General features: G+C 42.6%; 2 protein-coding genes across 3 annotated transcripts in view; one reads left to right on the top strand and one right to left on the bottom strand.

Annotated features, from left to right (window-relative positions):
- Nucleotides 1-23,480, top strand: part of DNApol-theta (DNA polymerase theta) — a 29,327-nt gene extending 5,847 nt beyond the window's left edge. The window contains exons 4-8 of the mRNA XM_065233138.1: nucleotides 19,650-20,415; nucleotides 20,471-21,663; nucleotides 21,921-22,030; nucleotides 22,089-22,629; nucleotides 22,689-23,480. Of these exons, the coding sequence (XP_065089210.1) occupies nucleotides 19,650-20,415; nucleotides 20,471-21,663; nucleotides 21,921-22,030; nucleotides 22,089-22,629; nucleotides 22,689-23,480 (3,402 nt within the window). The remainder of the gene's footprint in view (nucleotides 1-19,649; nucleotides 20,416-20,470; nucleotides 21,664-21,920; nucleotides 22,031-22,088; nucleotides 22,630-22,688) is intronic.
- A 1,457-nt stretch (nucleotides 23,481-24,937) lies between these two features.
- On the bottom strand, nucleotides 24,938-25,969 carry LOC135710563 (rhodanese domain-containing protein CG4456-like). 2 transcript variants are annotated; one of them, XM_065233177.1, is made up of 3 exons: nucleotides 25,761-25,969; nucleotides 25,530-25,695; nucleotides 24,938-25,019 (listed from the first exon to the last, which is right to left on the bottom strand). In XM_065233177.1, the coding sequence occupies exons 1-3, from the start codon at nucleotides 25,885-25,887 to the stop codon at nucleotides 24,965-24,967; spliced, it is 348 nt and encodes a 115-aa protein (XP_065089249.1). In that variant the 5' UTR covers nucleotides 25,888-25,969; the 3' UTR covers nucleotides 24,938-24,964. The 2 variants fall into 2 exon arrangements, with proteins under 2 accessions (XP_065089249.1, XP_065089250.1); XM_065233178.1 differs by lacking the exon at nucleotides 25,530-25,695 and adding an exon at nucleotides 25,189-25,348.
- Between the last annotated feature and the right edge of the window lie 1,766 nt (nucleotides 25,970-27,735).

Raw genomic sequence — 27,735 nt, 5'->3', positions numbered from 1 at the left:
GTATCATTATAGCGTCTAATGGTTTTGAGATTCCTGGTTGCGTGAAATATACTTGTGAGAATATCTTTTTGAGATTTTAGTAGTCACGTTTTGTTTGTAGTTTATATGTTATTTCTTTCATGTAATTATCGTAAATAATAGTTATTCAATAATAGATAATTCATCCATATATTCAATAATAAATTTACGAATGACTATAATTTGGATACCTAACAATTGGACAGAATCACTAGCAAGAATAGGTTGTGTTCGCCTTCGAAAATATCGATTCGTTTTTTCAGGGTTGTAGTTTTGGTTTTCATCAGTTGCCCGGCTCTGATTGTGAACGATTTAGGTAGTATTTTTAGGTAACTATTTAGCTTTTAGCAAAACTTTGCTACTACGAATCCACAAAAGACATTAAATTGGAGGCGGATTCTGGTACGGAATTACAGGCTGCTATTCTGAGCAACTTATCTTCATAAAATTAAAAATTACATTTAGGTTTTAATTAGCAAATATGAATAGTAGTTAACTTTAACATAATTTTGATAAAACAATCATTTCATCCAGTTCATTTTAAAACAAACAAGTATGAAAGGAGATTGCTTAGAATAAAGATAAAAGTAATAAGCGCAATATTAAACGACATTAAATTTGAATCTGATACGGTAGGCCATATAACAGAGTCGATAGCCATTGCAAATCAACCATCTCTACCTGCTTATTTTCCTAACTTTCACTATTATTGCTGTTACTCTGACTATCCCCTATGTTCAACAGCTTTCCTTACTATCCGGTATCGTAAACAGGATTCATTTGACCCCTGTGGTTATTATTCTGTGATGCCAAATCTATACCTCTACCCTGGTGCAGTATGGACAGCGATTTTTCGCTGGTGACTTGGCCCTATGACCCCCTTCTGTGCTTGAAAATGAAAACGAAAATGAAAATGACTTTATTTAAAGAGATTTTTAGTCGTAGACTAGTTCATCTCGGTAAAAGATGGGAAGCCTTAGAAAGACGTCCCCCAGCCATATTGCTTGAATATCATGCTACTTCAACATTCCACTATCTACTTAACTAAAAGTTTAAACAACTAGTACAATAACACAGTAAACAGCATACGAAAAAGACAGACCAAAAAGGTACAAATTAAGAAAACCCATGACAAAACAAGGCTCCTATGTAGGAGGTCCGTGGGAGCCCCTGTCCAGCGGGGATGTACCGACGGCCGGAAAATTGATGGTGCTAAATCCTAAAAGATCAAGCTGAACATTGCATTAGGTCCTAAGTAACATTGACAGATTATTTTCATCGTCTTTCTCCCCACGGCCATGTCAATACATTCCCAGGTATTTTCAGCACACAGATTGATAAAACTAGTTTTTATCTAGCATCTAATACGATAAACACAACAAGAAACGATTATGTGCTCAAGTTATTAACGAAAGAGAAAGTCGACGAAGAGAATCGATTAATGTTACTTAGGACCTAATGCAATGTTCAGCTTGATATAGCTTCGCCGGCTTCAAAAACCGCAGTACCTTCCAATTTATCGGTAGTCCTACCGATTTTTGGGACGCCTACCCAGCGCTGAAAAAATCTCTAAAATTCATCAAAGTTCCTATGTATGAGTGCTAATTGCAAGACAGCCTATATTACGTGATATAGGCTGTAATGTGAACGGGGTATAAGACCAGAAGGTCCCGAAAAAATGTGCTCAACTTTTTGGCTCAGTTCTGGTACTACACTCTAAAAAATCTTCACGTCCGATTTACGTGAAATATCACGTAGCTGATTTGTATTTAGAAAATCTCAAATGTTACGTGACGTTTGTAACTTTGATCTGCATTACACGTCATGTCCACTAAAAATGTTGGTGAAATTTACCGTACATTCACGTAAACAGTTTTTAGTGTATTGGTGTTTGTGTGTTTGGAAATTGGATATTTCCATGAAACGAGATTTACGTGATTTTCAGGTACGCAAAAAAATCAATATGGCGTCACCGAGCATGGTGGAAGACACAAACGTTTGTGGTGGAAGAACTCCTCAAAGATTCAAAGTTCCTCAGCGCTTGCTTTAAATGTTGGACGGTAATTAGATTCTTTTACATTAAGTTATTTATTATTATATGTAGCCTTTTTCAAGTTTTATAATTTCAGACGGTGACATCAGCATTTTGAGTATGCAAACAGGTGTTAATATTTTGTCAGAAATAAAAAAAAACTCATACACGTTTCTACCTTATATAATCAATTAGTCAATACAATTTAAAATCGTTAGCGTATATACTAACCCTTGAGTTTTGTTGTTCGGATTGCAGAAGTCGGAATATTGAAAATGCAAAGAACAAATTAGACTGCTAATGTTGAGTAACGGGTTGCGACTGAAGTTTGTCCAGGCATCCACTTCCCTAAAATTTTGTAAACTTGGTATGGCTTGGCTTGAAGTTTACTATATTTCCAAATCTGTTAACCTGTTAATCTGTTAAACAAGCATTAATCCGGAAGAAAGAAAACCTAGAAGGGCCTTCTTTCGAGCTGGAACATCCAGAAACAGAGCAAAATGATCGACCCATAGCGTTAAAAGAAAATCATTAACCAAAACGATCCAGATAGTTTAAATGTTTAGCTAACAGAGAAATTGACAGATGTTACCGGTACGCGGTCCATGCAAACAACTCTAAATTGAGTAGAATTTACTTCTTCTACACACTATTCTGATTATACCCTGAGACTGGGTAGACGGTACCCATTCTTATGTGCAGTAAGGAGTTGGCAGAATCTGAGTAAACCAGTACCAGTACGATGAGTAAAATGTACCCAAATTCTGGGGAAATTGTTATAATCGCATGTTTAGAATGGTGCAGGTATAAAAGGGAAATTTTTGCGGTGTCCAAATATCCTACACGGTTAGAAAAAAGTACAAAAGTAAATCGCAACATTAAGTTCTTTTCACTCATCTCTGCACTATAGTGCAGGAACCCAAAATTAAGTAAAGCGGTTCAAAGTAATTTTCACTTACTTGTGTGCAGTTCGTATGGAATTATCCACTCGCTTTCTACCCAAAAGTAAGTTAGTTGTACCCAAAGTAAGTAAATATGATTATACTCAACGTTGGGTTCCCACACTTTACTACCCTTGTTGGGTGGTTTTGCTCCTCCGTTTTTGACAACATTATAAGGAGAAAAGTAGACAAACTAGTCAAAAGTAGGTAAAAAAGAACTGGCCTTTGGGTACTCTTTTCTTACCGTGTACAATACTGTGGACCCCCGCTAATCTGAATGACACTTCGTGCATATTAACGGCGATTTATTTGTATTTTGAACTTCTTGTAACCCTATGACCATTAGAAATTTGAGTTTCTGGTAGCCTTATTTGCGGTTTTGTTTTGATTCTGCTTTCTATTTTGCATCGTTTCATTCCGCTTTATTATTTATTACGCAATTACAGCGGATGGGGAACTGCAGCGCAAAAAGCGGAAAAGCCCAATCTGAGTAAGCCTACTTATCGGATTGAAAACTATTCAGAACAAATTAACTCCGGCTAGGCATCTTGATGTCATTTGTGACAACTGCCAAACTGCTCATAAAGACGATAATGAATAAAAATTGAAAATGTTCATGCATTTCCAAATGGTTTCCTACCATTCTCATATATTCGAAAGTGACTGGCCCTCTGCATGTGGATGATGTCAAAAACAACAAAACATGATTAATTGAGTACATGGGACTTTACTTACTTTTGGCTTCCCACATAGTACCTAGTTGGGTGAAATAAACTTTTTTTCCTTGATTTGTTTTCCGTACTGAATACCAATGCTACCGACGCCTGAGAAGCAGCTCTCACACCCACCCCTCGTGATCAGATTTTGCACCTCAGAAAATCCCGGCGACGCTTGAGATATAAACTTAATTTTGACTATTTTTTTTTTACTGTGTGGTTAAATTTTACTCAACAGTGAGTTGTTTTTTATAGCCTTGTCACGCTCAATTTACAGTGTACTAGTCACCTTTCGCGTCACTAGAGCCGCTAGTGTCGGGAAAAATCGTGTCTTGGGGATAATAGAAGAGTGAACCATATTGTTAATTTATAATATTTGGTTTGATTGAATTGATTTTCACGTCTCTTTAAACTGATTCTTATGTCAATAGGCCCGCTTACATGTGTCGGTCTCAGGTAACCAAAATTTACATGACTTTTTAGTAGTGTGTGTGTTATACTATAGGTTATATCATGCCGATATAAGCAATAACTTCTCCAAAGGCTCATTACCCATCGTTTCAAACATGTTCTGCATTCCAAATGACAAATGACAGCACAGCGAACAAAAAAAAATTGATTAGTTGTTAATCGAGGACTTAAAAAATGGGACATCTCTTATTTCGGGTGTGATTGTTTTGATTAAAAAAGCGCAAAATTTCAACTCTACCGAGGGGGCAGCATAACCACAAAAACACCGTGCATACGGGGTTTTCATTAGGACCGTGAAAGAGAACACTAAAATAGAATGTTTTTTTCATCTGACTGTTTCAATATATATGCTAAAGCACAGACATAGGGTATATAATTGTACCAACTGCAAAAGGCTGGGACACTCGGCCAGCCATTGCGGCAACAAAACTCGTTGTGGCAAATGTGGTGGAAACCACAAAGAGGATTCTTGCCACAAAGAATCAGTAAAATGCGCTTACTGTGGCGAGAATCCTCACCCCTTGCAGGAGTGCCCGATGTACAAACAGCACTCCGATAAAGTGCAGCGTTCAATCTCTGGACGCTCCAAGCAGACATATGCTCAAATGTTGAAGGCTGCATCAGCCGTCCAAGATGCAAACCAATTTTCGGTTTTGTCAGTTGAAGAATCGGACTCTGACTCATCCGATGAAGGTAATTCTACGGTGGTACACGCACCTTCAAAAATAGACGGTTCCTCAAAAAGAAAATGCCCCTCCCCGAAAGTGCGCCGTAAGAAAACTAAAGTCACCTCCAGACGATTGCCAAATTCCCAGGGTAATGGGGATGAAAAAACAAAACCGAAGGCTCCTGTTGATCCAATCCCTGGATGCAGCAAGAATTTTCCGCCATTGCCCAACAAAGATAAAAAAAATAAAAAAGCTGCTCCTCAAACTTCTCAAAAGAAATCCAAGTCCGAACGAGGTTTGCTAGCTTTTTCGGACATTGTGGAATTCATATTAAACATGTTCAACATACAAGACCCTCTAAGAAGCTTAGTTTCTGCCTTGCTTCCAACGTTAGAATCATATCTTAAGCAATTGACTGTTTCATGGCCCCTCCTTGCATCAATCATATCTTTCGATGGATAATTCGTCGAACGAGGTTGAAGATATGATCACTGTGCTACAGTGGAACTGCCGTAGTCTAGTGCCTAAACTAGACTCGTTCAAATTTTTACTTCACAATTCTGACTGTGATATATTTGCTCTCTGTGAAACATGGCTTTCTTCCGATAAAGAACTCAACTTCCACGATTTTAACATTATACGCTTGGATAGAGACGATTCTTATGGAGGAGTACTTTTAGGGATCAAAAAGTGCTACCCTTTCTACAAAATTTCCCTTCCTGCTCTATCCGGCGTCGAAATCGTTGCTTGCCAAATAAATGTGAAGAACAAAGATCTTTGCATAGCTTCAGTATACGTTCCACCAAGAACCTCCATTAGCCGTAGTCAACTCTGGAATCTAGTTTCGATTCTTCCATCCCCAGTATTAATTCTGGGTGATATGAACTCCCATGGTACTGGGTGGGGCGATCTATATTACGACAATAGAGCGGCTATTTTTTACGATTTATGTGACGATTTCAATTTGACTATTTTGAACACTGGTGAAGCGACACGTATAGCAAAACCTCCGGCTCGAGAAAGCCGACTCGACCTATCTTTGTGTTCAAGATCGCTATCATTGGATTGTCAGTGGAAGGTTATCAATGATCCCCATGGTAGCGATCATTTGCCAATCATCATTTCAATAAAGTGTGGCCCTCACTCTGCAGAACCATCTCGGGTTTCATTTGATCTTACAAGGAACATCGACTGGCAGAAATATGCAACGACGGTGACAATCGGTGTCGAATCAATAGATGCGCTTCCACCATTGGAAGAATATCGATTCCTAGCCGATTTGATTTACAAAAGCTCACTGGAAGCACAAAAAAGAAAAGTTCCAAGTGCACCCTTTAAAAGGAGACCAGCCACACCTGGTTGGGACGAAGAATGCACAAAATTGTATGTAGAAAAATCTGATGCTTTCAAAGCTTTTCGTAGACACAAAACCTCCACTTACTTCGAGGAATATTCAAAGCTTGAGACAAAGCTGAAACAATTAATCAAAGCAAAAAAACGCGGTTATTGGCGCAATTTCGTCGAGGGACTCTCACGAGAAACCTCAATGAACACCTTGTGGAGGGTGGCTCGCAACATGCGTAACCGCTCATCTTTCAATGAGAGTGAAGAATACTCCAACCGATGGATATTCGATTTCGCTAAAAAGGTCTGTCCGGACTCAGTTCCAGCACAAAATATTCTTCGAGAAGCGTCTCCTAGCGGCGGCTCTCTGGATAGACCATTCTCAATGCTGGATTTCTCTATGGCTCTTCTTTCATCGAACAACTCCTCACCGGGAAGCGATATGATTAAATTCAATCTTCTGAAAAATCTCCCAGATATCGTTAAAAGACGCTTGCTAGATTTATTCAATTCCTTGCTAGAAAACAACATTGTACCGCCTGAATGGAGACAGGTCAAAGTAATAGCCATTAAAAAACCTGGCAAATCAGCGTCTGACCATAACTCATACCGTCCGATTGCTATGCTTTCGTGCATTAGGAAATTGTTGGAGAAAATGATCCTTCGGAGACTCGATCACTGGGTCGAATCAAATAACTTGCTATCAAATACACAGTTTGGGTTCCGCAAGAGCAAAGGAACAAACGATTGTCTAGCGCTGCTTTCCACAGATATTCAACTGGCCTTTGCACACAATGATCAATTGGCTTCAGTATTCTTGGACATTAAGGGGGCTTTTGATTCAGTTTCCATTGAAATTCTGTCAGACAATCTGCACAGATGTGGACTTTCTGGAATTTTAAATAATTTCTTGTACAATTTGTTGTCAGAAAAGCAAATGAACTTTTCCCTTGGACAACTGACAACTTCCAGAATTAGCTACATGGGCCTGCCCCAAGGCTCATGTCTCAGCCCTCTTCTTTATAACTTTTACGTCAAAGATATCGACAACTGTTTGGCAGAACAATGCACGCTAAGACAACTTGCAGATGACGGTGTGGTTTCCGTAAGAGGTCCACATGCCGTGGACTTGCAAGGACCATTGCAAAATTCCTTAGATAACTTGTCTTCTTGGGCTATGAATCTAGGGATCGAATTCTCGCCGCAGAAAACTGAACTGGTAGTGTTTACTCGAAAGCGGTACCCAGCCCAAATGCATCTTAATCTTTTGGGCAGAAACATTACTCAATCATTGTCTTTCAAGTACCTTGGGGTCTGGTTTGATTCAAAGTGCACTTGGAATGCCCATATTACGTATTTGAAGCAACAATGTCAGCAGAGGATCAACTTTCTCCGTTCAATTTGCGGCACATGGTGGGGTGCTCATCCGGGAGACCTCATAACGCTTTATAAAACAACTATTCTCTCTGTTCTAGAGTACGGCTCTTTCTGCTTTCTCTCGGCAAGAAAAAGTCACCTAATAAAATTGGAACGAATTCAATATCGTTGTCTGCGTATTGCCCTTGGCTGTATGCACTCAACGCATAACATGAGTCTCGAGGTTCTGGCAGGAGTAACACCCCTCCAGAACCGTTTCTGGGAGCTCTCTCTCAGAATACTAATCAAATGCGGAGTGACAAACACACTTATAATTGCTAATTTTGAAGAAATTCTTGGGTTGAACACACAATCTCGATTTATGAGAATCTACCACCACTACATATCATCAGATATGTGTCTTCCTTGTTATACTCCAGACCGTGTTCACTTCACCAATCGCAGTTCCTCAATTGAATATGATCTGACCATGAAACAAGCAACTCATGGGATTCCCGATCAACTTCGACCTATTATTATCCCACGTATTTTTACTGAAAAGTACCAACAAGTCAATTGCATGAAAAGATATTTTACAGACGGGTCCCGTCTCAATGGATCCACTGGCTTCGGTGTCTTCAATGAAAACTCTAGTGCCTTCCGCAAACTTCAAGAACCTTGTTCCGTTTTTGTTGCTGAGCTGGCAGCAATCAACTTCGCATTGGGGATGATTTCCAATATGCCCACAGACCATTACTTCATCTTCTCGGATAGTCTCAGTTCGATTGAGGCTATTCGGTCGATAAAACAAGGTAGGCACTCATCTTATTTCCTTTCAAAGGTAAGGGAGCAGATGTGTGTGCTGGTCGAAAGATCATATATGATTACCTTTGTATGGGTCCCCTCACATTGCTCAATCCCAGGCAATGAGAAGGCGGACTCTCTCGCAAAGGTGGGCGCGCAGGAAGGCGAATTGTATGACAGGCAAATTTCACACGATGAATTTTACCATTTAGTGCGTCAGAGTACCTTTTCGAGTTGGCAAACCGATTGGGACACTGGAAATCTTGGACGGTGGTTACATTCAATTATTCCTAATGTTTCTTCGAGAGCGTGGTTTAAAGGCTTGGGCTTAAGTCGTGACTTCATTCGCGTGATGAGTAGACTTATGTCCAACCACTACTCGCTAGATGCTCATCTCAATAGAATAAACCTCGTGGACAGCAACATCTGTCGGTGTGGAAACGGTTACGATGACATCGAACACGCAGTTTGGCAATGTACGGATAATGACGCCGCCAGAGAGCGACTTTTGAATACCCTCGAGGCCCAAGGAAGACAACCCTATGTTCCTATCAGAGACGTGTTGGCAACCCGTGATCTCTGCTATATGCAGTCCGTTTATGTTTTTCTTCAAATGTCTAGTATAAGAATTTAATTCCTTTTGTCTTTTGTCTCTCTTTATTAGTTTTTGTTTGTCTTGTCCCCCCGTCTCGATGAGTCTCATCGTCGCCCACTGGTCACCCACCATAGCCGGTCGAACTCCGGACGAAGCTAGAACAGCACTACCGTTCATACTGGCGACAACGCTCTGATGAGACAATGAAACCCTACCCCAAGCTCCTCCCCTGATCCTATCCTTCGAAAATGTACCCTTCTAACCTCGAGTAAGCCGCGAGTAATCGGCCCAACTCCTACTAGACATAGAATTAAGTGAATTTTGTTACACACAGTGAACAATGAATTATCGGCTCCGTAAAGCTAACGCGATTGAGCCTTACAAATAAACGAACTAGATAAAAAAAAAAAAGCACAGACATACAGGCGTAACTTTTTGAAAAAGTTTTTCTTGAAAACATAGTATCTCAAAACATAGGACCTCAGTAACGACATCTCTCGGGCTTCTCGCGGAAAACAAGCTTGCTCGCCCTAATAAAAAATAACCATAAACGAACGATAACCCAAATCATTGAACTATTCCACAAATGGTTTGGATGATACCCAGAACACGTCGTTAAGCAAATTAACCATACAATTTTTATTAGGGCGCTAACTCGCAAACAATATTGCATAAAACTTCTATAGAATGTGTAGAAACGTCAAAGTGATCCGATTCCAGCGCTGCGGCGAGTAGTTCGCGGAACTGATAATATTCAAATCAACCGTTAAATGCGTGAACGGAGATACACAATGAAGAGTTACGTCTGTTTGTCTGTGATTTTAGTATTCTTATTTGCTAAATCTATACGTTGACAGCTCGCTCCCATACAAAGTTCCACCAAAGGGCGCTAAGATAGTGATTTTTGTTAATGTAATCGTACTTATTTAAAATAGTTCCAGTGTACCAAAATTGATGAAATTTAGGATTTCGGTTTCATTTTTAATGCAGTTAACGAATATGTATTTACTATAGATACTATAGATTCCATAGATAAGCGGAGGCAAAGTATAATGTAGCCAAACGAACTGTCAGTTAGTGTAGCCAAACGAGCATGACGTCATCATAGTGTTGTTTGAGGGAGAAGTATTGTAATATTATGAGCACAAAACGCTTTTCACACTCCACATCCAGTAAGATCATTTGTTTTTCAGAGTTGCCAAAACAACTTTTTATGCCTCCGCTTATCTATGGAATCTATAGTATTTACCGAGGGGGGCGACACATCTAAATCTCAATTCTAGAAGCTCAAAAAATCTCACACTAGCGAATCAATCTTCGAAAAATCATCTTTCATTTCTCGCATCTACTTACATCGTGCTTCATCTTTTTGCAGGAAATCTTCAAAATCGACATAAATCTTCCTTATATCTACTCAGCGTGCGTGCAGCTAGCCACAGCAAAACACAATCTTTTCTGCATCGTAGATAGAGTCGTCCCCCTCGGTATTTACCTCAATACCCCTAAACTAAAGCCCTACAGTAAAAGTATGGACGACTGTCACCACAAAACTGAACAAAGCTGTTCCAATCGAGCAAAGCGGTGCATTTTGACGGTTCGATTGGAACAACTTTTGACAGACGTCCATACTTTTACTGTAGGGCTTTACCCTAAACAACCCAATTTGATCGAACGGCGATGCGTTTTGCAACTTCAATCCAAATAGATGATTTTTTTTTCAAGTGTAATGGGAGGTTCTCATTCAAATGGTCATTGAAAAAACATAGAAGCAGTCTTGTAAACGGTCACGGTAGTCGACACATTTTCTGTGATAATTGACTGCCTTTGCCTCCGACACTTGCAAAACAAGCTATCATAGTACAGTACCAAACTCAAATGTCATATGACAGGATCTGTCATACAACACTGTCGCCGAAGACCGTCACGAATGTATGTATTTTAGTTTTTCTCATAATAAGAGCTGCTGATGGTGTGCTTGTGTGAATTCTGAAAATAGCAAGCAATGATGCCCTAATAATAATATTTCTGATCAGAAATGGTTTGATTTACACCAAATTGAGGAATTACAACGGAATCACACATGTCATATGATAGCTATTTTGATAATTTTCTTTTAGCTCGAATGTTATTCTACCGCTCGTGTTGTGTGAGAGAGACGACGGTAGAGCATGAGTGTTCGAATACAAACATACTGTCGCGCACGACAACGAAGCGAGTGTAGTAAAAAACGTCAACTGTTTCAACCCCTGCATAGAAGGACGTGGTTTTGAATTTCAAAAAGCTTGGAACTTCGCCTTTATTTCCAAATTTTTACAAGTCGAAAAAAAAACAAAATGGGGCCCGTCAAATTATCTTAACAAAAAATAATAGAAATTCTAATTACTGATCATTACCAAACGAATCCCATGACAACTTAATGCTCACTGCGTGTTTATGATAATTTCTTTGATTATATTTTATATTTTATTGGAATACCTTTCGTGGACCTTTCATAGCACCGTAATGATTGTTTACGATAGGTAGCCGGTTTGACAATTCAATAGGTAGACTTGGCTTCGCTCTTGGCGTGACTCGTTATACACCGACTCTAGAATAGACTATCCAATGTGGCTCGGTTCGAAAGTCCAAAATTACGCGTGATTTGTTTTCATTCTTCCCCCGCTCCCAAAAGTTTATAGTTTCGGGAAGCCTTCTTAAGACGGCGATTATTTTTTTTAGAAGCTAGGGTAGAGCGCTACTTCGTCGTAATCGCCCATTTCCGTTCTATCGATCAGAAAAGATCAATTATATCAATGATTTCAACGTGCACAAACAGTGCCAACACCATCAAGTGGACCTTCACCCCGCCAGGAGCGCCACATATTCCATATTCACATATCGTGGATTCTTCCATGGGAGAAGCGTACTCCGAGGGGCTCCAGAAATTGGAGTCCGAGGAAGCAGTGGCTCTAATACTGAATCATTTCCTGCTGCTAAGCTCAAACGGGGAGCAGCAGCCCGACAATTTAAAAGAAAGTGTTTCGCAAACATCTAGCCATCTGGTCCGCCGTTTACTCCTGGGTGTTTCCTGGGATTTGATTCAGCAGTAACTGGACACAACCACACACGGTGGTTAGTTGAGTATTTGCCGGTAATCCGTCGGCATCCGAAGTGGTTCGACGAAGTGCGACCATTGAAACCAGGCGATTTGGTAATGGTGGCAGAACCGACGAAGCGGAATGGATGGGAGCGCGGGTGAATCATTAGGATGATTCCGGGAGCAGGTGGTCGAAATCGACAAGCGGTGGTCAGGATCGGCACGAAAACGCCAGTACGGCCGGTAGCTCGGTTGGCATTGCTAGACGTGAATGAGAATAATGGAGCTCCGGACTACACCCGGGGGAGATTGTTGGTGTCGAAGACGCCGAGCTTGCCACCCTGATCATGGATGTTGCTGCAGGGAGTAAGCGTCTGGCAACATGATCGAAGGAGCTAAAGGGTGATACGGTCAAAATTTGGTCAATATCAACTTGACGTATTTCTTTCAATTTTGCATTTAAAAAACCTGAACACCCCTCATTTTGAAGGTGTGTGTGTGTAGAATGTTGCTCCTATTTTGATTTTGGAATTCACTCTTCAGTTGTCAAAATGCCGTCCAAGCAAGAAGAGCAGCGTATCAAAATTTTGCTCGCGCATCGCGAAAATCCGAGCTACTCGCACGCAAAGTTGGCAAAATCGCTAAAAGTTGCCCTTGAGGAACACTTTTGACATAAACTAATTGTAACCCTCCCTAGCTTTGACGCTGTAATGCTAATAAAAACCGCTATCAAAATCAGTGCGGGTGTTTTAATCCAACCGACGCAATATCAATAGCGGCCACCACCTAAAGCTAAAGTAATAAGTCAAGCAAACCGCTGAAATTAACGCAATGTAGACTATTACCGTACGGAGGTTAGTCATGGATCGATGAGTCAATGCCGGTAAGAAATTTCAACACAGTTTGTACATGCACGAATGAAAAATAAAATGATACAGCGTTCTATACACAAGAAATGAGCTTTCATGGACAGTATTTATTTTAAATGGTATTTAATTGTTCCATCAGTCAATTGTTAGCACCTTATTAGACACTTGAGTAACACAAAATAGACTTATACTATCAAACCAATCTAAATTTGATCATCACAACCACAAACGACGTCAACCAACCATCGCTTCATTGTACAGCACAGCAAGTGTTTTCACAAACAAACTCGATTGGATGAGTGTACAATTTACTGCCTGAACAAATGTAGCCTCTTGCTCGCATTCCTTTGCGAATTCCAGGGCCGATATGTTCTGCGCCACTCTGGTCCAGGTATACCATGCCCATGCGAAGGCGGCCACCAGTAGCAGTATCCTCCCCAAATAGCAGCAGCATCCAGCTGCTGGCTCGCCTTCCTCCTCGAAGCGGTAGTTCCGGCGAGCGTTGTTACGTTGAACACCCTGGTAAACGACCTGTGATCGAAACTCCGGACCCCATGGTCTCCGCACGGATCCATACTCCTGTAGACTTTCACGAATGTCCGTAGCCCGTTGCTGCTTACGTGATAGTAGCGGCTCCATCGGTGATTACCCTCACTTACTGAACTGCTGCAATTGCAACCTGGCTGGATGAAATCCGTCCGCAAGCTACGGTCACACCTAATTCCGATGTAGGTAGTGTGTATGAGTGAACTTCACTGATTGCAGAAGGCAAGAGCTCTCTTGCTTCTCGCTGCTCGTAGGTTACGTATCAATTCGTAAATAAATTTTTTTATTTGGCTTGGACGTACAGCAAAACATGCAGGGGATGGTTTACATTTACGGTTTGAAATTGAAAACGTTATCACCCAAACATTCAATAAAGGAGATAGGCCAGCATATAGGGTTAACTACCCCATTTCCGGCCTATTAAGCACAACCCGCACTTAGTCTTTCCTAATCTAGCACAGCTGAGCGCCAAACGGAATGTTATTATTACTGATGGCTTCGAAATTTATTTACCTTTCCATACGTACCGTAAGATTTGATAAAGAGAAACAAATTGTTGAGATATTGTTAAAAGTCTAACACTGCTTCTTGACGTCAAACTCGGCCTAACGCATTGAAACGCCAATGAATTGTTCATCAATTTTGGTACACTGGAATTATTTTAAATAAGAACTGTTACATTGGCAAAAATCACTTTATTAGCGCCCCTCGGTGTCACTTTGTATGGGAGCGAGCTGTCAGTTTGTCAGGTTAGTGTCAAACAGTGAAGTTATTATTTTGCTTTAAATCTTGATTTAAAAATCGAGATGGAAGTGTGTGGGTTCGAAAAAAATATCGCTGTGCTCAGAAAACGAAGCTCTTTCAGATAATATATAAAAACTGATATATTTTTCAAAATTAAAGAACCCAATTACAAATTACAGTTTTTCAGGCGTTTTTTTAAAATTTGAAATAAGCAAATAACAATAGCAGGTTTATTTAAAAATGTTCCATCTGTCAAATTTAAGTGAAAATTCACCAAATGGTTCAAAGCCTTAGTGTAAAAATGGTTTATTCATTAAAAAGTATGAAGTCGTTTATTGGTCAGGATGCGTTTTTGACGTAGGAATACGTACTTGTGGACTATACTGGGATGTGAATAAAAAAATGTGTAATGAAATAGTTTTAGGTTTTAAACGTTTATAACTTGACCATTTATTGATGGATTTAAATTCTTGTCGCACCCTCTGATTCAGAATTGATGTAAGATTTCAGTAATTTATCATTAGTGAACTATTGAAAATTGATCAAACTTTTAGGCCTCAATCAATCACGTGCTCGCTTGCTATCACTATTGAGAGAACAGAGAGAGACGTCCGGTCGTCTAGGAATGTGTCTCATAGTACACGGCCAATTAGATTAACTGAAAATTTAGTCGAATTTGCAAAAAAAATTTCTTCGATTTTCTAGGAATTTTTTTTTAATTCCGTAGAACCATAGAGGTAACTCTAAGACTAGTAGGTCCCACTGAACGTGCTCAACTTTTTGGCTCAGCTCTGGTACTCTCTTCGGTCCCAAGCTAATCGATGCACCCCTCGAAACATAGGAAAAACCAATAACCCCTCATTTTATCTGTCAAACTTTCATAGCGAATCAAAACAAACATAGTGTAGTACTAGAATTTCCACTAGAATGGGATACGTTAATCGATTTGCTTGGGACAAATAGGCTAGTCAAGTAGTGAGCCAATTTAAAATCGTTAGTTTCCACCGGTTGATATTACCCCGTTGAATTACTAAAATTGCATTTAAATGGTGCTCACTTTGAATTTGTTTAACGGGTATCCAATTGGGTTATTTAGGGGTATTAAAGTAAATGCATATTTGTAATCTGCATTAAACATGGAACAGAAATCCAAAGTTTCATCAATTTAGGTACACTGTCACTATTCTGAATAAGTGTGAAAAAGATCGTGCTGTGCTTGTAGATGGAAGTGAAAATTTTTCCTCACGTCAAATTTTTGGATTGACGAACTGATACTTGAACTTCCTGAATCGAGTTCCACAGTGTGCGGATTGTGTCGGACGGCCAAGAGGTGTTTCAAGACTACATTCGGGACATTCCGTGCAAACTCTGCCACAAACTGGATTACCCCGTAAAGCGAACCGTCTACAAGTGCGCCTTTCCCTCTAACACGTCAGGCCAGCTTGTTGGGTTTACTTGGTCAGATTTGGTGAGTTCGTTCCATTTTGTCCTTTTTAATAGTTTCATACTTAATTCCCGAGTACTAGTGATACTACAAACATTTCCAACTCATTAAATACGCGTCAATCAAGCAATGAGCTTGGTAGAAAGTTCCAGTACATTATTAATGATTCCCACATTGAAATGTATTGGAGTTCATGCGTGAGTATGAAGAGCTGGGACACTGCCACGAAGTACGAGAAGAAGACGATCTACCGCACCAGCAAAACTACTACCTCCCGCACCATGCGGTACTTCGCTCATCAAGTTCGACCACCAAGTGCAGGGTGGTATTTGATGCCAGCGCCAAACAAACAGCGAACAACCGTTCACTCAATGAGGTTCTACAAGTCGGTGCAGTGGTACAGAAAGAACTCTATGACGTCATACTCAGGTTCTGCAAGTACCCAGTTTCATTCACAGCCGACGTGCCAAAGATGTATCGACAAATCAAGATGCATCCAAGGGACACACACTATCTCCGTGTCTTTTGGTGTGAGCAGCCGTCAGTGCCTCGAGTTGACTCAGAGTGAGTCTTGGAGCTCACGACGGTTACATATGGAACAGCATCGGCTCCGTTCCAAGCTACAAGGTGCTGGCAGCAGCTCGCCGATGATGAATCAACCGATTTTGCGATCGATGCGCAAATCGCCAAGGAGGATTTTTACGTCGACGATGCACTTTCCGGTGCAAATTCACTTCCGGAGGCCATCGAAGCAGCAAGGCAGCTGGAAGGCTTACTGAAGAGAGGAGGGTTTTCGCTGCACAAGTGGTGTTCCAACTCAAAAGAGTTTTTGGACCACATTCCGAACGATCGACTAGAACAGCCCGTTCCATTGGAAGAATACGGACCGAATGGAGTCATCAAAGTGCTAGGCTTGCTTTGGGAACCAAAAGCCGATCTTTTCCTCATCGCAAGGCCGGCACAATGTGATTTGAATCAACGATCAACGAAGCGTATCATCTACTCCGATGTGGCCAAGCTTTTTGACCCGTTAGGACTTGTGTCACCAGAGAATTGTCGTCGCAAATCTACTAGTGCAATAGCTGTGGAAGCACAAGATTGGCTGATGCAGGAGCGATGGGTTGAATTCGCAAATAACTTGCCAGCACTCGACAAAAAAAGACGCCGTGTCCTACGCAATCCACGGTTTTGCCGACGCATCATCATTGGCGTATGGTGCATGTGTTTATGTTCGAAGCCTGTTCTCCAACGGTTCCGCCAAGATGAAGTTGCTGAGTAGCAAGTCCAAGGTTGCTCCGCTACATGATATTTCAACGCCTCGAAAGGAATTGTGTGCCGCATTGCTACTAACTCGACTCATTCAGAGGATTATCCCAGCCATGCAAATGGAATTCCGTGACGTGGTCCTCTGGTCGGACAGTCAAATCGTCTTGGCGTGGATGAAACGATCAGCCGATCGCCTCAAGATTTTTGTTCGAAACCGAATTCACGAAATCAATACCAACACTGCAGGATATCGCTGGTGCTACATCCGATCTGGTGATAATCTGGCAGACATCGTGTCCAGAGGTCAGCTACCACACAATTTGCGCAGAAACAATCTTTGGTGGACTGGACTGGACTGGACCGAACCGGACGAAGAGGAGTTAGTCGATATCCCCAACCAACAGCTTCCCGAAATGACAAGCACCGAAACTGTCGCTTCGGCTGTGGTTGAACAGTTTCCACTGTTTTCCCGCTTCAGCGACTTCAGGAAGGAACGCATCATGACATTGGTGCTTCGATTCATCGCCAACATCCGCACCAAGAACAGGTCACAACGTATCTTCAACCGGTACGTTACTATTTCCGAACTCGATCGAATTACACCAGTATGAGGATGGTTCAACAGTCAGAGCTAGCTGACGAAATACGTCGTGTCCAAACCAACAAACCGTGCCGCAAGCTAGGAGGCTTGAATCCAGTGTTCGTCGATGGATTGCTTCGAGTTGCTGGTCGTCTGCAACATTCGAATCTACGAGCCGAGACGAAGAACCCGGTTATCCTTCCGAACAGGCATCCACTGACGAAGCAGCTAATCCCCACAATGCACATCGAGCATTTGCACCTTGGGCAAAATGACTTGATTGCTGCTATGCGCCAGAGGTATTGGTTGCTGAGCGCCCGTTCAACCATCCGGCAAGTGACCCGCAATTGTGTAAGATGTTTCCGCACAAATCCAAATATGTCAACGCAGCTGATGGGCAATCTTCCTAAACCGAGGATAAATCCAGCACCTCCGTTTGCAGTGACTGGTGTCGACTACGCCGGCCCATTTTGGATCAAGATGGGAAATTACCGATCCAGGCTCATCAAGGCTTACGTGGCAGTATTTGTTTGCATGGTAACAAAAGCAGTGCATCTCGAGGTCGTGTCTGATCTCATATCCGACGCCTTCATAGCTGCGCTACAACGGTTCATCAGCCGAAGAGGAATGGTGCAACAGTTGCATTCTGACAATGCCACCAACTTCCGAGGAGCACAACACGAGTTGCACCAGCTATATCAACAGTTCCAGGATCAGCAGTTCGCAGGACGTAACCAGTCCTTCTGTCAGCCGAAGAAGATCGAGTGGCATTTCATACCACCGAACGGACCCGAGTTCGGTGGCTTGCGGGAGACCGCTGTAAAATCGACAAAGAGGCATTTGGTCAGAGTGGTTGGTTATTCCAAATTGTCATTTGAAGAGCTAACAACCATACTCACCGAAATCGAAGCCGATCCAGCCGACATAGAGGTAATTACGCCAGCTCATTACTTGATTGGTAGACCACTTACAGCCGTTCCGGAACCATCCCTTGAAGACATCCAAGTAAATCGTCTGAAACGATGGTAACATTTACAGAAGATGCGTGAGAATTTTTGGAAATCTTGGTCCAGAGATTATTTGTGCAGCCTTCAACCGAGGTCAAAGAATACCAAGACGACATGCAACCTTCGCCCAGGAATGGTAGTTCTACTGGAGGACAAAAATCAACCGACACTTAACTGGAAGCTAGGCCGCATCATGCAGGTATTCCCAGGGCCAGATGGATTGGTCCGTGCCATCGGTGTATCGTCTAACGGAGCTACCTACCGACGACCGATCCACCGGATCGCAGTTTTGCCGATTGAGGACAACGAGCCACCAACCCTGAGTGGATGTTGAATCTACGAGTCAACCGGGCGGAGTATGTTCCGTGCGAAACAAGCCATAGTAGCTCCCAAAAAACACAACGCAAACGATCGTCACCCAAAACACCCATCGTGCCAACAACGCACTCCAGGTAGAATTTGAAGGACACTGGACGAGAAGGGAGAAGCACTATATACTTCTCTTCAACGTGCTGCTGCTCGCCGTAGCGCACGTAGTAGCAAAATACGATAGGACGACTGCTATAAAAGCGACCCCAGCCAGCCAACGTTTTTTGAGCACGATGCCGACCGCCATCAAAGTTACATCCAGTGAAGTAAGAAAGCAATCTGTAGAGAAATAGTGAACTAGTTAGAATAAAAGTAGTGTTAAGGTGATAATTTGATTAGTGTGTAGAATCTTTCAATCGAAAAGAAATACAGTTCACTTCCAATCCACCGGAGTTGGCCACGGTAAACGCGCCAACAGCCCCTCTGTGGGACTTTCTATGGGAGTAAGCTGTCAACTAACAGATTAAGTGTCAAACATTAAAAATTTAAATCTTGATTTAAAAAACGAGCTGAATGTCTATAGGATCGATAACAATATCGTTGTGCTCAGGAAACGCAGCTGTTTCTGATGCTGTAGAAAAACCGGTATGTTTTTCGAAACTAATCAACCCAATTGGCTCGAAATAAATAACATTGTGCTCCAGATGATGCATAAAAAATGACATCTAAATCAGCAGCTTAAATTTATATTGAACTTGAAATTCGCACCGAAAACAGTTGTTTTTAAATCCCTCGTGTCAAACTCCTGCCACATTTAAATTTCAATGACGCATGCAATTTTTTTTCTCCGGTACCCTTTCCAGAGCCACCTGAAACGAGCCATCCTGGAGATCATCGCATCCGGCGTGGCTAGCAGCACCGTCGATCTGGAAACGTTCGTCAATTGTACGTTGTTCAGCTGCGAAAAGAAGTGTCGGTTCACCTTCAGTATGGACTCGCTGGAACAAAGTCACCGCCGTACGGCATGGCCCAAGAAAGCCGACTCCAATGTCCAGAACCATCAGCAGCAGCAGCAGCAGCAGCTAGACGAAGCCGATCCAGTGGCTAGCTGTGTTCGATTCCTGCTGGAGTATGAATTCATCCGGCTGCAGAACAGTGCGGAAAGTGGTGAATCGCTTCTGGTTTCCACCCCGCTGGGGAATGCTTGCCTGTCGGCTTCGATGGCACCTCGGGATGGGTTTCTGCTGTTTGGCGAGCTGCAAAAGTCGCGCCAGTGTTTTGTGCTGGAATCGGAACTGCATGCCATCTATCTGGTGACACCGTATTCCGTTAGCTACCAGTGGCAGGACATCAGCTGGGTGGATTTTCTTGAACGGTGGGAAAACATGGACGCTGCGATGAGACGGGTTGGTGAGTTGGTCGGGATTCGGGATGCCTTCCTGGTCAAAGGGTTGCGAGGGAAGATCGGAGATGCGGACCGTGATGCTCTGTTGACTCACAAACGGTTCTATACGGCGCTCGCATTGAAACAGTTGGTCGATGAGGAACCGCTGAGCAGAGTGGCGCAGAAATTCCACTGCTCTCGGGGAGTGCTGCAGGGCTTGCAGCAGGTGGCGTCCACATTTGCAGGTGCGTATTAGTGCAATTTTTAATCGAATAATCATAGGAAACTTGAACACTTCAGGCATCGTAACTGCGTTCTGCACCTCGCTCAACTGGAACTTATTGGCGATGATCATCAAGCAGTTTCGGGAACGGCTCTACTTTGGAGTACAACCGGACCTACTGGATCTGATGCGGATAGCCAGTCTGAATAGCCAACGGGCACGGCTGTTGTTCAATGCCGGCATTGCAGGACTGCTGGAGTTGGCCAACAGTAATCACCTGGACATCGAACGGATCCTGTACAATTGTGTAAGCTTCGAAACGGAACAACGGCGGGATGGGGAAGCCGAATTCGACGCGCAACGGAGACTGAATCAGCGTAATCTGTACGTAACGGGAAGGGCAGGCCTGACGGTGCAAGAGGCGGCCAAGCTGCTGGTTAAGGAAGCTCGGGAGTACATCCAGCTGGAAATGGGGGTGCGAAATCCGGAATGGGAGGAAAGGGCCGAGGAGGCCGAAGTGATTGAACCACCCCTGGCGAGAAACGGTGAAAGTGAGAATCTGTTTTCTCCGGTGGCAGAGGCGCTACCATCTCCGCCATCGGCGACATCATTCGAAGTGTCCGATGCGAACAGCAATAGGGAAATCGAACAATTCCACAATTCTCTGCTGATGAACTTTTCGCACGTGATGAACGATGATAAGGTATCGTCCGCCCAAGGAGGAGGCGGTAAGTATGACAGTGTAAATGTGGTCGATTTGTGTGCCGATTCAGGGTTGTTCCAAAAATTCGTGGAAATGTTGGATCAGTGCCGTTCGGTCAGTGTTTCGTTTGCTGTGAGCAAATTCGACCGGGCGAAATCGGTTATCGGTGGTAATCTGCTGATCAACCAGCAGGTCCGAAGCGAACAGGATGAGATTATGAGGAACTATCCGTACGTTTTCGGAGAAAATCTTTACCTGAGCGGAGTGGCGTTCAGGTTTCCGGAGGTGGGCGAGGTGTCGGAGTCGGAATCGGTCAATGCAGTGTATTATTTGAATTTACGTAGAAATCACAGTATCAAGTGTGAATTGAAGCAAAGTGCGATAAGGCGTTTGTTCGGGCGTGAAGGAGCAACGGTGGAAATGTTCGACGCCAAGGAGCAGCTGAAAATGGCCTATCGAAGTGGATTGCTCTCGCTGCAGCAGGAGTTGATGGCAAATTTACGCGATCCGAAGGTGGCTTGCTGGCTGCTGCAAGCCGAAGATAAGGTCATTCCTTTGTTGGCAATGGTGAGTTGGTTGGTTTTTTGTTCCCTGGCAGCGCTATCTGGTAGAGGGCCATTGTTGAACATCGCTGATAGACAGATGGCTAGTTGGCTATATGGATAGCTCCCCATGTCTATCTGATTAGATGGCTACCATGGGCTGGGTTAATGGGGAAAATGGCTAGGTGGCTAAATAGCTAGCTGGCTAGATGCGTCTTAGACAGATCGAAATCACGTGTTGCCGCTAGCGGGATTAAGCTGTATTTTCTTGCACATCACCAGATCCAGCAACACTGTCCGGAACTCACTTCCTTGTGCCAACTAGCCGGTCGCTGTCCAGGATCCTCCGGCCCGAGTTTGAACTACATGAGCACCATAGATGCGAAAATCAGGTAAATCACCTTCATACATGTACCCTAACTAAATACTTAATTGAAAACCCCCTTTCAGATGCACAGTGGAGAGTTTCCTCGTATCGCACCTAACTCAATCGCAAGTGGCTCAATTCGATCAGCTTGACCGGGCGCAGGACATGCTCGGCACCTTCACCAACCGGGAAATGCCCATTCACGGTGCGCTGGCACGAATGGAACTGGTCGGATTCCCGGCCGATGCGATCAAGCTCGGTCACCTGATCAATCGGCTCAAGTTGGCAAAGGATCGAATCTCGGAACGGGTTCGTACGCTGAATGGAGGGCGAAAGCTGGACTTTGGTTCAGCCAGTGAAGTGGCAGCGGCACTGAAGGTTCCACGGGAACGCAACGGTAGAGTGAAAACCACCCGTCAGGTCTTGGAGAAGATCGACTCCCCGCTGGCAGCGCTGGTGATTGCCTTTCGGAAGATTGAGAGTAATCTCAGTCGAACGATTGAACCGTTGTGCCGAGCGATTCGCGATGGAAGGAGAATCTACGGGAACAGTTATTGCTTCACGTCTACCGGAAGGATTTCGATGCACGAACCGAATTTGCAGTCAGTCGTTAAAGATTTCAAGGTTAGAAAGGTAGTCTGTTTAGACTTGGATATTCTTAAAAATGCCTCATACTGTTCCAGGTAGAAATCGATCCCGGCCAGGTGGAGCTGTTCAGCTGTCGAAGTACATTCGCCTGTTCCAGTGCAGATCGCATTCTTCTGTCGGCGGACTTCTGTCAGCTGGAACTGTGCGTTCTAGCTCATTTATCGCAGGATCGGAAGCTCCTGGCAGTAATGCACGGTGGGAAGGACGTCTTCCGAGGCATTGCTGCCAAGTGGAATCACATCGAAGACGAAAGTCTAGTCTCCGACGAGCTGCGGAACTACACCAAGGCGATCGTGTACGGAGTAATCTACGGAATGGGCGCTAAATCCATGTCCGCGGAGCTTAACGTCGATGAAGATACGGCCCGAACGTTGATGGAGCAGTTTCATGGGACCTATCCGGACATTCGACGCTACGCGGACAAGGTGGTTCAGATAACGAGCGATCGAGGCTACATCGAAACGCTGACCGGTAGGAGACGCTATCTTCCGGCGATTCACAGTAGCGATGCGAAAAAGCGTTCCGAAGCGGAACGGCAAGCCGTGTGCACCACGGTTCAGGGTTCGGCTGCGGATATTTTGAAGAATGCTATATTACGAATGATGAGAAATTTGCGCAAGTATCGGCAGACGTTTAAGCTGGAACAGGTCGAGCTGGTGTTGCACATGCACGATGAACTGATTTTCGAAGTGCCACGGGATCAGGTGCGAAAGGTGGCGAAGATTCTCAAGTCCAGCATGGAGAACTGTGCGAAGCTCAGTTTGCCGCTGAAGGTTAAGGTGAAAATGGGTCACAGCTGGGGTGAAATGGAGGAGATTCAAGTGTGATAGTAGGTATGTACATATATGAAATGAGTTGAGACTGACTTCACTGTTTGAAAAATTAGTTGTTGAGCTTTTAGCTTCTTTCCGAAAGCCTTGTTTTGGCTGTCACTTTTGCGATGACTTGTAATTTAAAACCGGTACCGTGTGCGACGAACAATCTGCGTGGAGATTCCGGCTTATCTGAACGACACTTCATTCATATTAACAGTATTGATTTTTAATTTGAACTTCTAGTAATGCTATGAGCATCAGAAAAGCGTGTTTCTGGTAGCTTTATTTGCTGTAACAATGCTTCATTTCGCTTTTCGTCATTCCTTGATCTAAATAACGTTGGAGCCATTTTATTTGCACGACGCAGGCATGAAAAATCATTTGCATTCATTGCGTGCATTCATTTACATTCATTTGCCTCTAACTTTTTTCTTCAACAGCATTCCGCAAAATGATGTACAGAGCTTTTGTAGGTTTTGTTATGAGTTATTATAGCTTATAATAACTTTTGTTAAAAACCAAATCCGTATCTCTTATGCATGACGAACCAGAGCGAACAGAAGCCCCTACTGTTTTTCAGTGAATGTATTTTACATTCACTGAAAAACAGTAACAAGTTCTGCCCGCTCTAGTTCGTGATGCATAAGAGATACAGATTTGAATTATGAGCAAAAGTTTTAGCCAATAACAAAACCTACAAAAGCTCTATACATCATTTTGCGGAATGCTGTTGATGAAAAAAGTTAGAGGCAAATGAATGTATGAAATGAATGCAAATGATTTTCCATGCCTGGCTCGGCGTGCAGATTAGCGGGATTCAAATTAAAACGGTCAGATTACCAGGTGTTCACGGTATTCGTGAATAAGATCGCCGACGAAGAGTACGGAGTGAGGCTCTCGTCGTTGGAACTCTTAGGTTAAGTTAAGAGTCTTAACGGCGTCTTTTGGAGACTGAAGCTTCATAGAGAGCATTCGTTGCAACTATCTGCAAGCTTTTGGAAACGTTATGGCACGAGAACATTAGCTCTCCAAAAGCCAACCCGCAAATCCTTATGGCGAAAAGCTAGGATAATGACAACAAAAAGTTCACTTTTCCCTTTAGCTTTCCCCATAAAAATTTCAAAGGGCCAGCGCACAATAAGTTCGGAACCAAATAAGCTCAAATTTTCGAAGAAATATCAGCACCAGATTTAAAATCGCTTCAACTGGGTGAAGCAAAATCGTTATTTTGAACCACACTACTGTCTCACCTGACTCATAACGAACATACGTTGCACCCGAGGGAAGATGAACTCGTCTAATTTTGCATTGCAAATGCTATATTTGTTATAGGTCAGGTAACTTTTGAATTCATCAACAGTTGGTAATGGTCTGTCATCGTTTCTAATTTATATAACAACCGTTATTGATTATTGCCTAAAAGGCCTTTACTCCACGTTAGTTCCTACCTATCCTCATCGAAATACTTGAACTTGCTGCGAAATTAGCGTACCACTTTACTTGCCCTGCTTTTCAGCCCACTCGGTCCAGGATCCCTTGTAGTTTCTAGCGCTAAAATAGAATAAACATGAAATTTAATCTCTGTGCTCTTCCAATCAACAAACTCAATACAGATAATAAGGCAAGCTTAAATCGTTCAAAGTAATACATAGATAACGGAAAATGAGTATATTGGGATGAAAAATAAAGCAATTAACGATCATATCATCCGGGGACCTACTTCATAAATCCGAGACTGACGGCCAGGTCGGTGCCCTTCTGAGCCCTTCCGCCGCGATTGCAGTGGAAAATCACTTCGGTGTCCAAGGTCGGCTTATCGCGACCATATTTGGCCTTGAATTCATCGACCGGGAGATTCAAGTCCTGCTCCAGGATAGGCACTGAAATGGAACACGAAACATACAAAGCTCCTATCACGGAGGGTGCAAGGAAGGATGGTAATGGACGATTGGGTTGCAGCATAGCAGGGGAACACATATTGAAAGCCACACCCGATGACTAAGCGCAATTTTTTTTAAGTTGGCCCAGGTACCAGGTAGCAGAGCGCAGATAATTTCTTACTTTGTGTACCCGAGGGCGGTAATGGTATCGATTGCCGTCTGACTCCGCTGTCCCGTGCGGCAGCTCATTATGATGTTGTTGTCGAAAGCTGGCTTCGGAACTGCGTACAATCTTTGGAACTCTTCCGTGCTGGTTTCCGGTGAGAATGCTTTCGCAACTTGCTCCACTGGATTTGTACGTTAAAACAACATTGTCCACAAACTTTTTTCAGAATTCAAGATAGGTACTTACGGGGAATGTTGATGCTGGATGGAATTTTACCAGTTTTGGCGACCTCATCGGCACCACGCACGTCGACCAGAACCTTCTCCGGGTGGTTCGGAAGGTCTAGGATTTCTTCGTAGGTAGCGATCGACATGCTGCTTGCCGGTGATAAATGGCTCTAGAACTGTGCAAGGGTTGAAGGTACGAATCGGAATCTGCTAACGATGCGCGCGGTAGGCCGAATAAATACAATTCGCGTTATCCGTTGTGTGGCTGTGTGCTTGCGCGATAAGCGATAAGGCCATTTTGGCAGTCGTTTTTGGCTTTAGGTGTCTTCGGTATCTGTGCAGGTGCGCGTTGGGATGGGAATACATTATCAATTGTATACCGTTATGCAAATTACTAGGGATTGATTACCCTTTGGTAACATTTTCGGTGATGCTTGAGAGCTAGATTAACCCTCTCCTTCGCATGGTAGCACATGGTAGATTCAGAACTTTTTGGTCCATCTCATGTTTGTCAGTACTTATTTAAGCTTCTCTGTGTGCTGATTGCTTTCTTCCATGTGTACTCCCGAGAACTCAACTGAACAACTATTGAAACAGAGCAATATGGAGGATCTCTTGTTCTAGCATTTTTTCAAAACCACATTTTTGCATCTAAAAAAAAACGAAACACTTTCTGGAAAGGAAAGGGTTAAGGCTCTTAGGAGCAGTATGACGACCGATACCTCTAGATAACTTAGATCGATGGGTAATTGAAAATCTGAATGCAAGATCATCGGTCATCGAATGGATGATGTAATATTTTTTTTTTCATTGCTTGAATAGTATGAGTTTCCAAATACCTTACATTTTTTATAGCAAATCCATATCTTATTTTCAACCTTAGGACATGTGTCGCCAATTCCTACGCGTCATCGTGATGCAGCAGCATAGTTTTTTTTTCCCTTGCGGCAGTTATCAATAAAGCCTGAACAAATGAATAATTTTATTTTTGTCACACCACATTCGAATCTGGCGAGGGGAGGGACAATAAAAAAAATTATAAAATAATAAACCTTGGAATAAGCAGTTAACTCAAAACGTAAAAGTATACTTCAACCCTTTTACATTAGTTGATAACAAGCGATCCACTTACATGCTTCTCAACCGCGGTATTCAATTGCAAAAATTCAGTGAAATATAATTTTTCCTAATTTTCAAATATGTTGGTAATTTTAGAAATTTGAAAATATTGTAAACCCCAAGGCTGAACAAGCTCATTTTCAAGCTTATTGCTTAGCGCATATTAGCTTTATTGCGGGCTCTCAACTTAGTGTTCTAAATGCACTTCCACAGTTATTAATTGAGAGCTTTCAATGCCAATACCAATGTATGAATTTATATATTGTGTGGCAAGCACAATGATATTCTATGCCCAGGGAAGTCGAAAAAATTTCCAACCCGAACTAGGCTATGAGGCCCCTAAACAAATATACGAAATCTCTAAATTCAGAAAATTGTTTCAACTTCAAATGTTCACTGGGCATTGGTATAACCTTTAGGATTGCATAACTGCAACCAGGTCGAAGGGCTTGTCTGTATCTTTACATTTTGAACAGAAGCACACTAGTGATGCCAGTTGTGATGTATCGGACAATAAGTCTGTTGGGATTTAACTACAAGTCAAATTAAATAATTGTGTAGTTTAGAATTATGATTTTAGCTTTGAATTGTTTTTCTAAACCATTGAGTCTAATGGCGGCATTTTTTATTATTATTTATTTGGTTCAAATCTTTGGAATGCGACAAAACACAGGTACCTACTACCTTTGAATTTGGCTTGATCGAATGGCGATTTTCTTTTCTAGATCAAGACGACGAAGTGACAACGATATTAACTATCTGCACGCTGGATCAACATATAGCCATGATCCATGATAGTTGGATATAACATCATTTTATTTTCATAAAAACAGAACCATCATAACAGATTAGTATGGGATCCCGGAGAAGAAGAA

The sequence above is a fragment of the Ochlerotatus camptorhynchus genome, unplaced genomic scaffold (genome assembly GCF_037179485.1).
Source record: "Ochlerotatus camptorhynchus isolate MF236.1 unplaced genomic scaffold, CSIRO-AGI_Acam_v1.1 ptg000391l, whole genome shotgun sequence".
NCBI classification, from domain to species: Eukaryota; Metazoa; Arthropoda; class Insecta; order Diptera; family Culicidae; genus Ochlerotatus; species Ochlerotatus camptorhynchus.
Note: the sequence above shows the minus strand (reverse complement) of the source record. Positions and strands in the feature narration are given on the sequence as shown.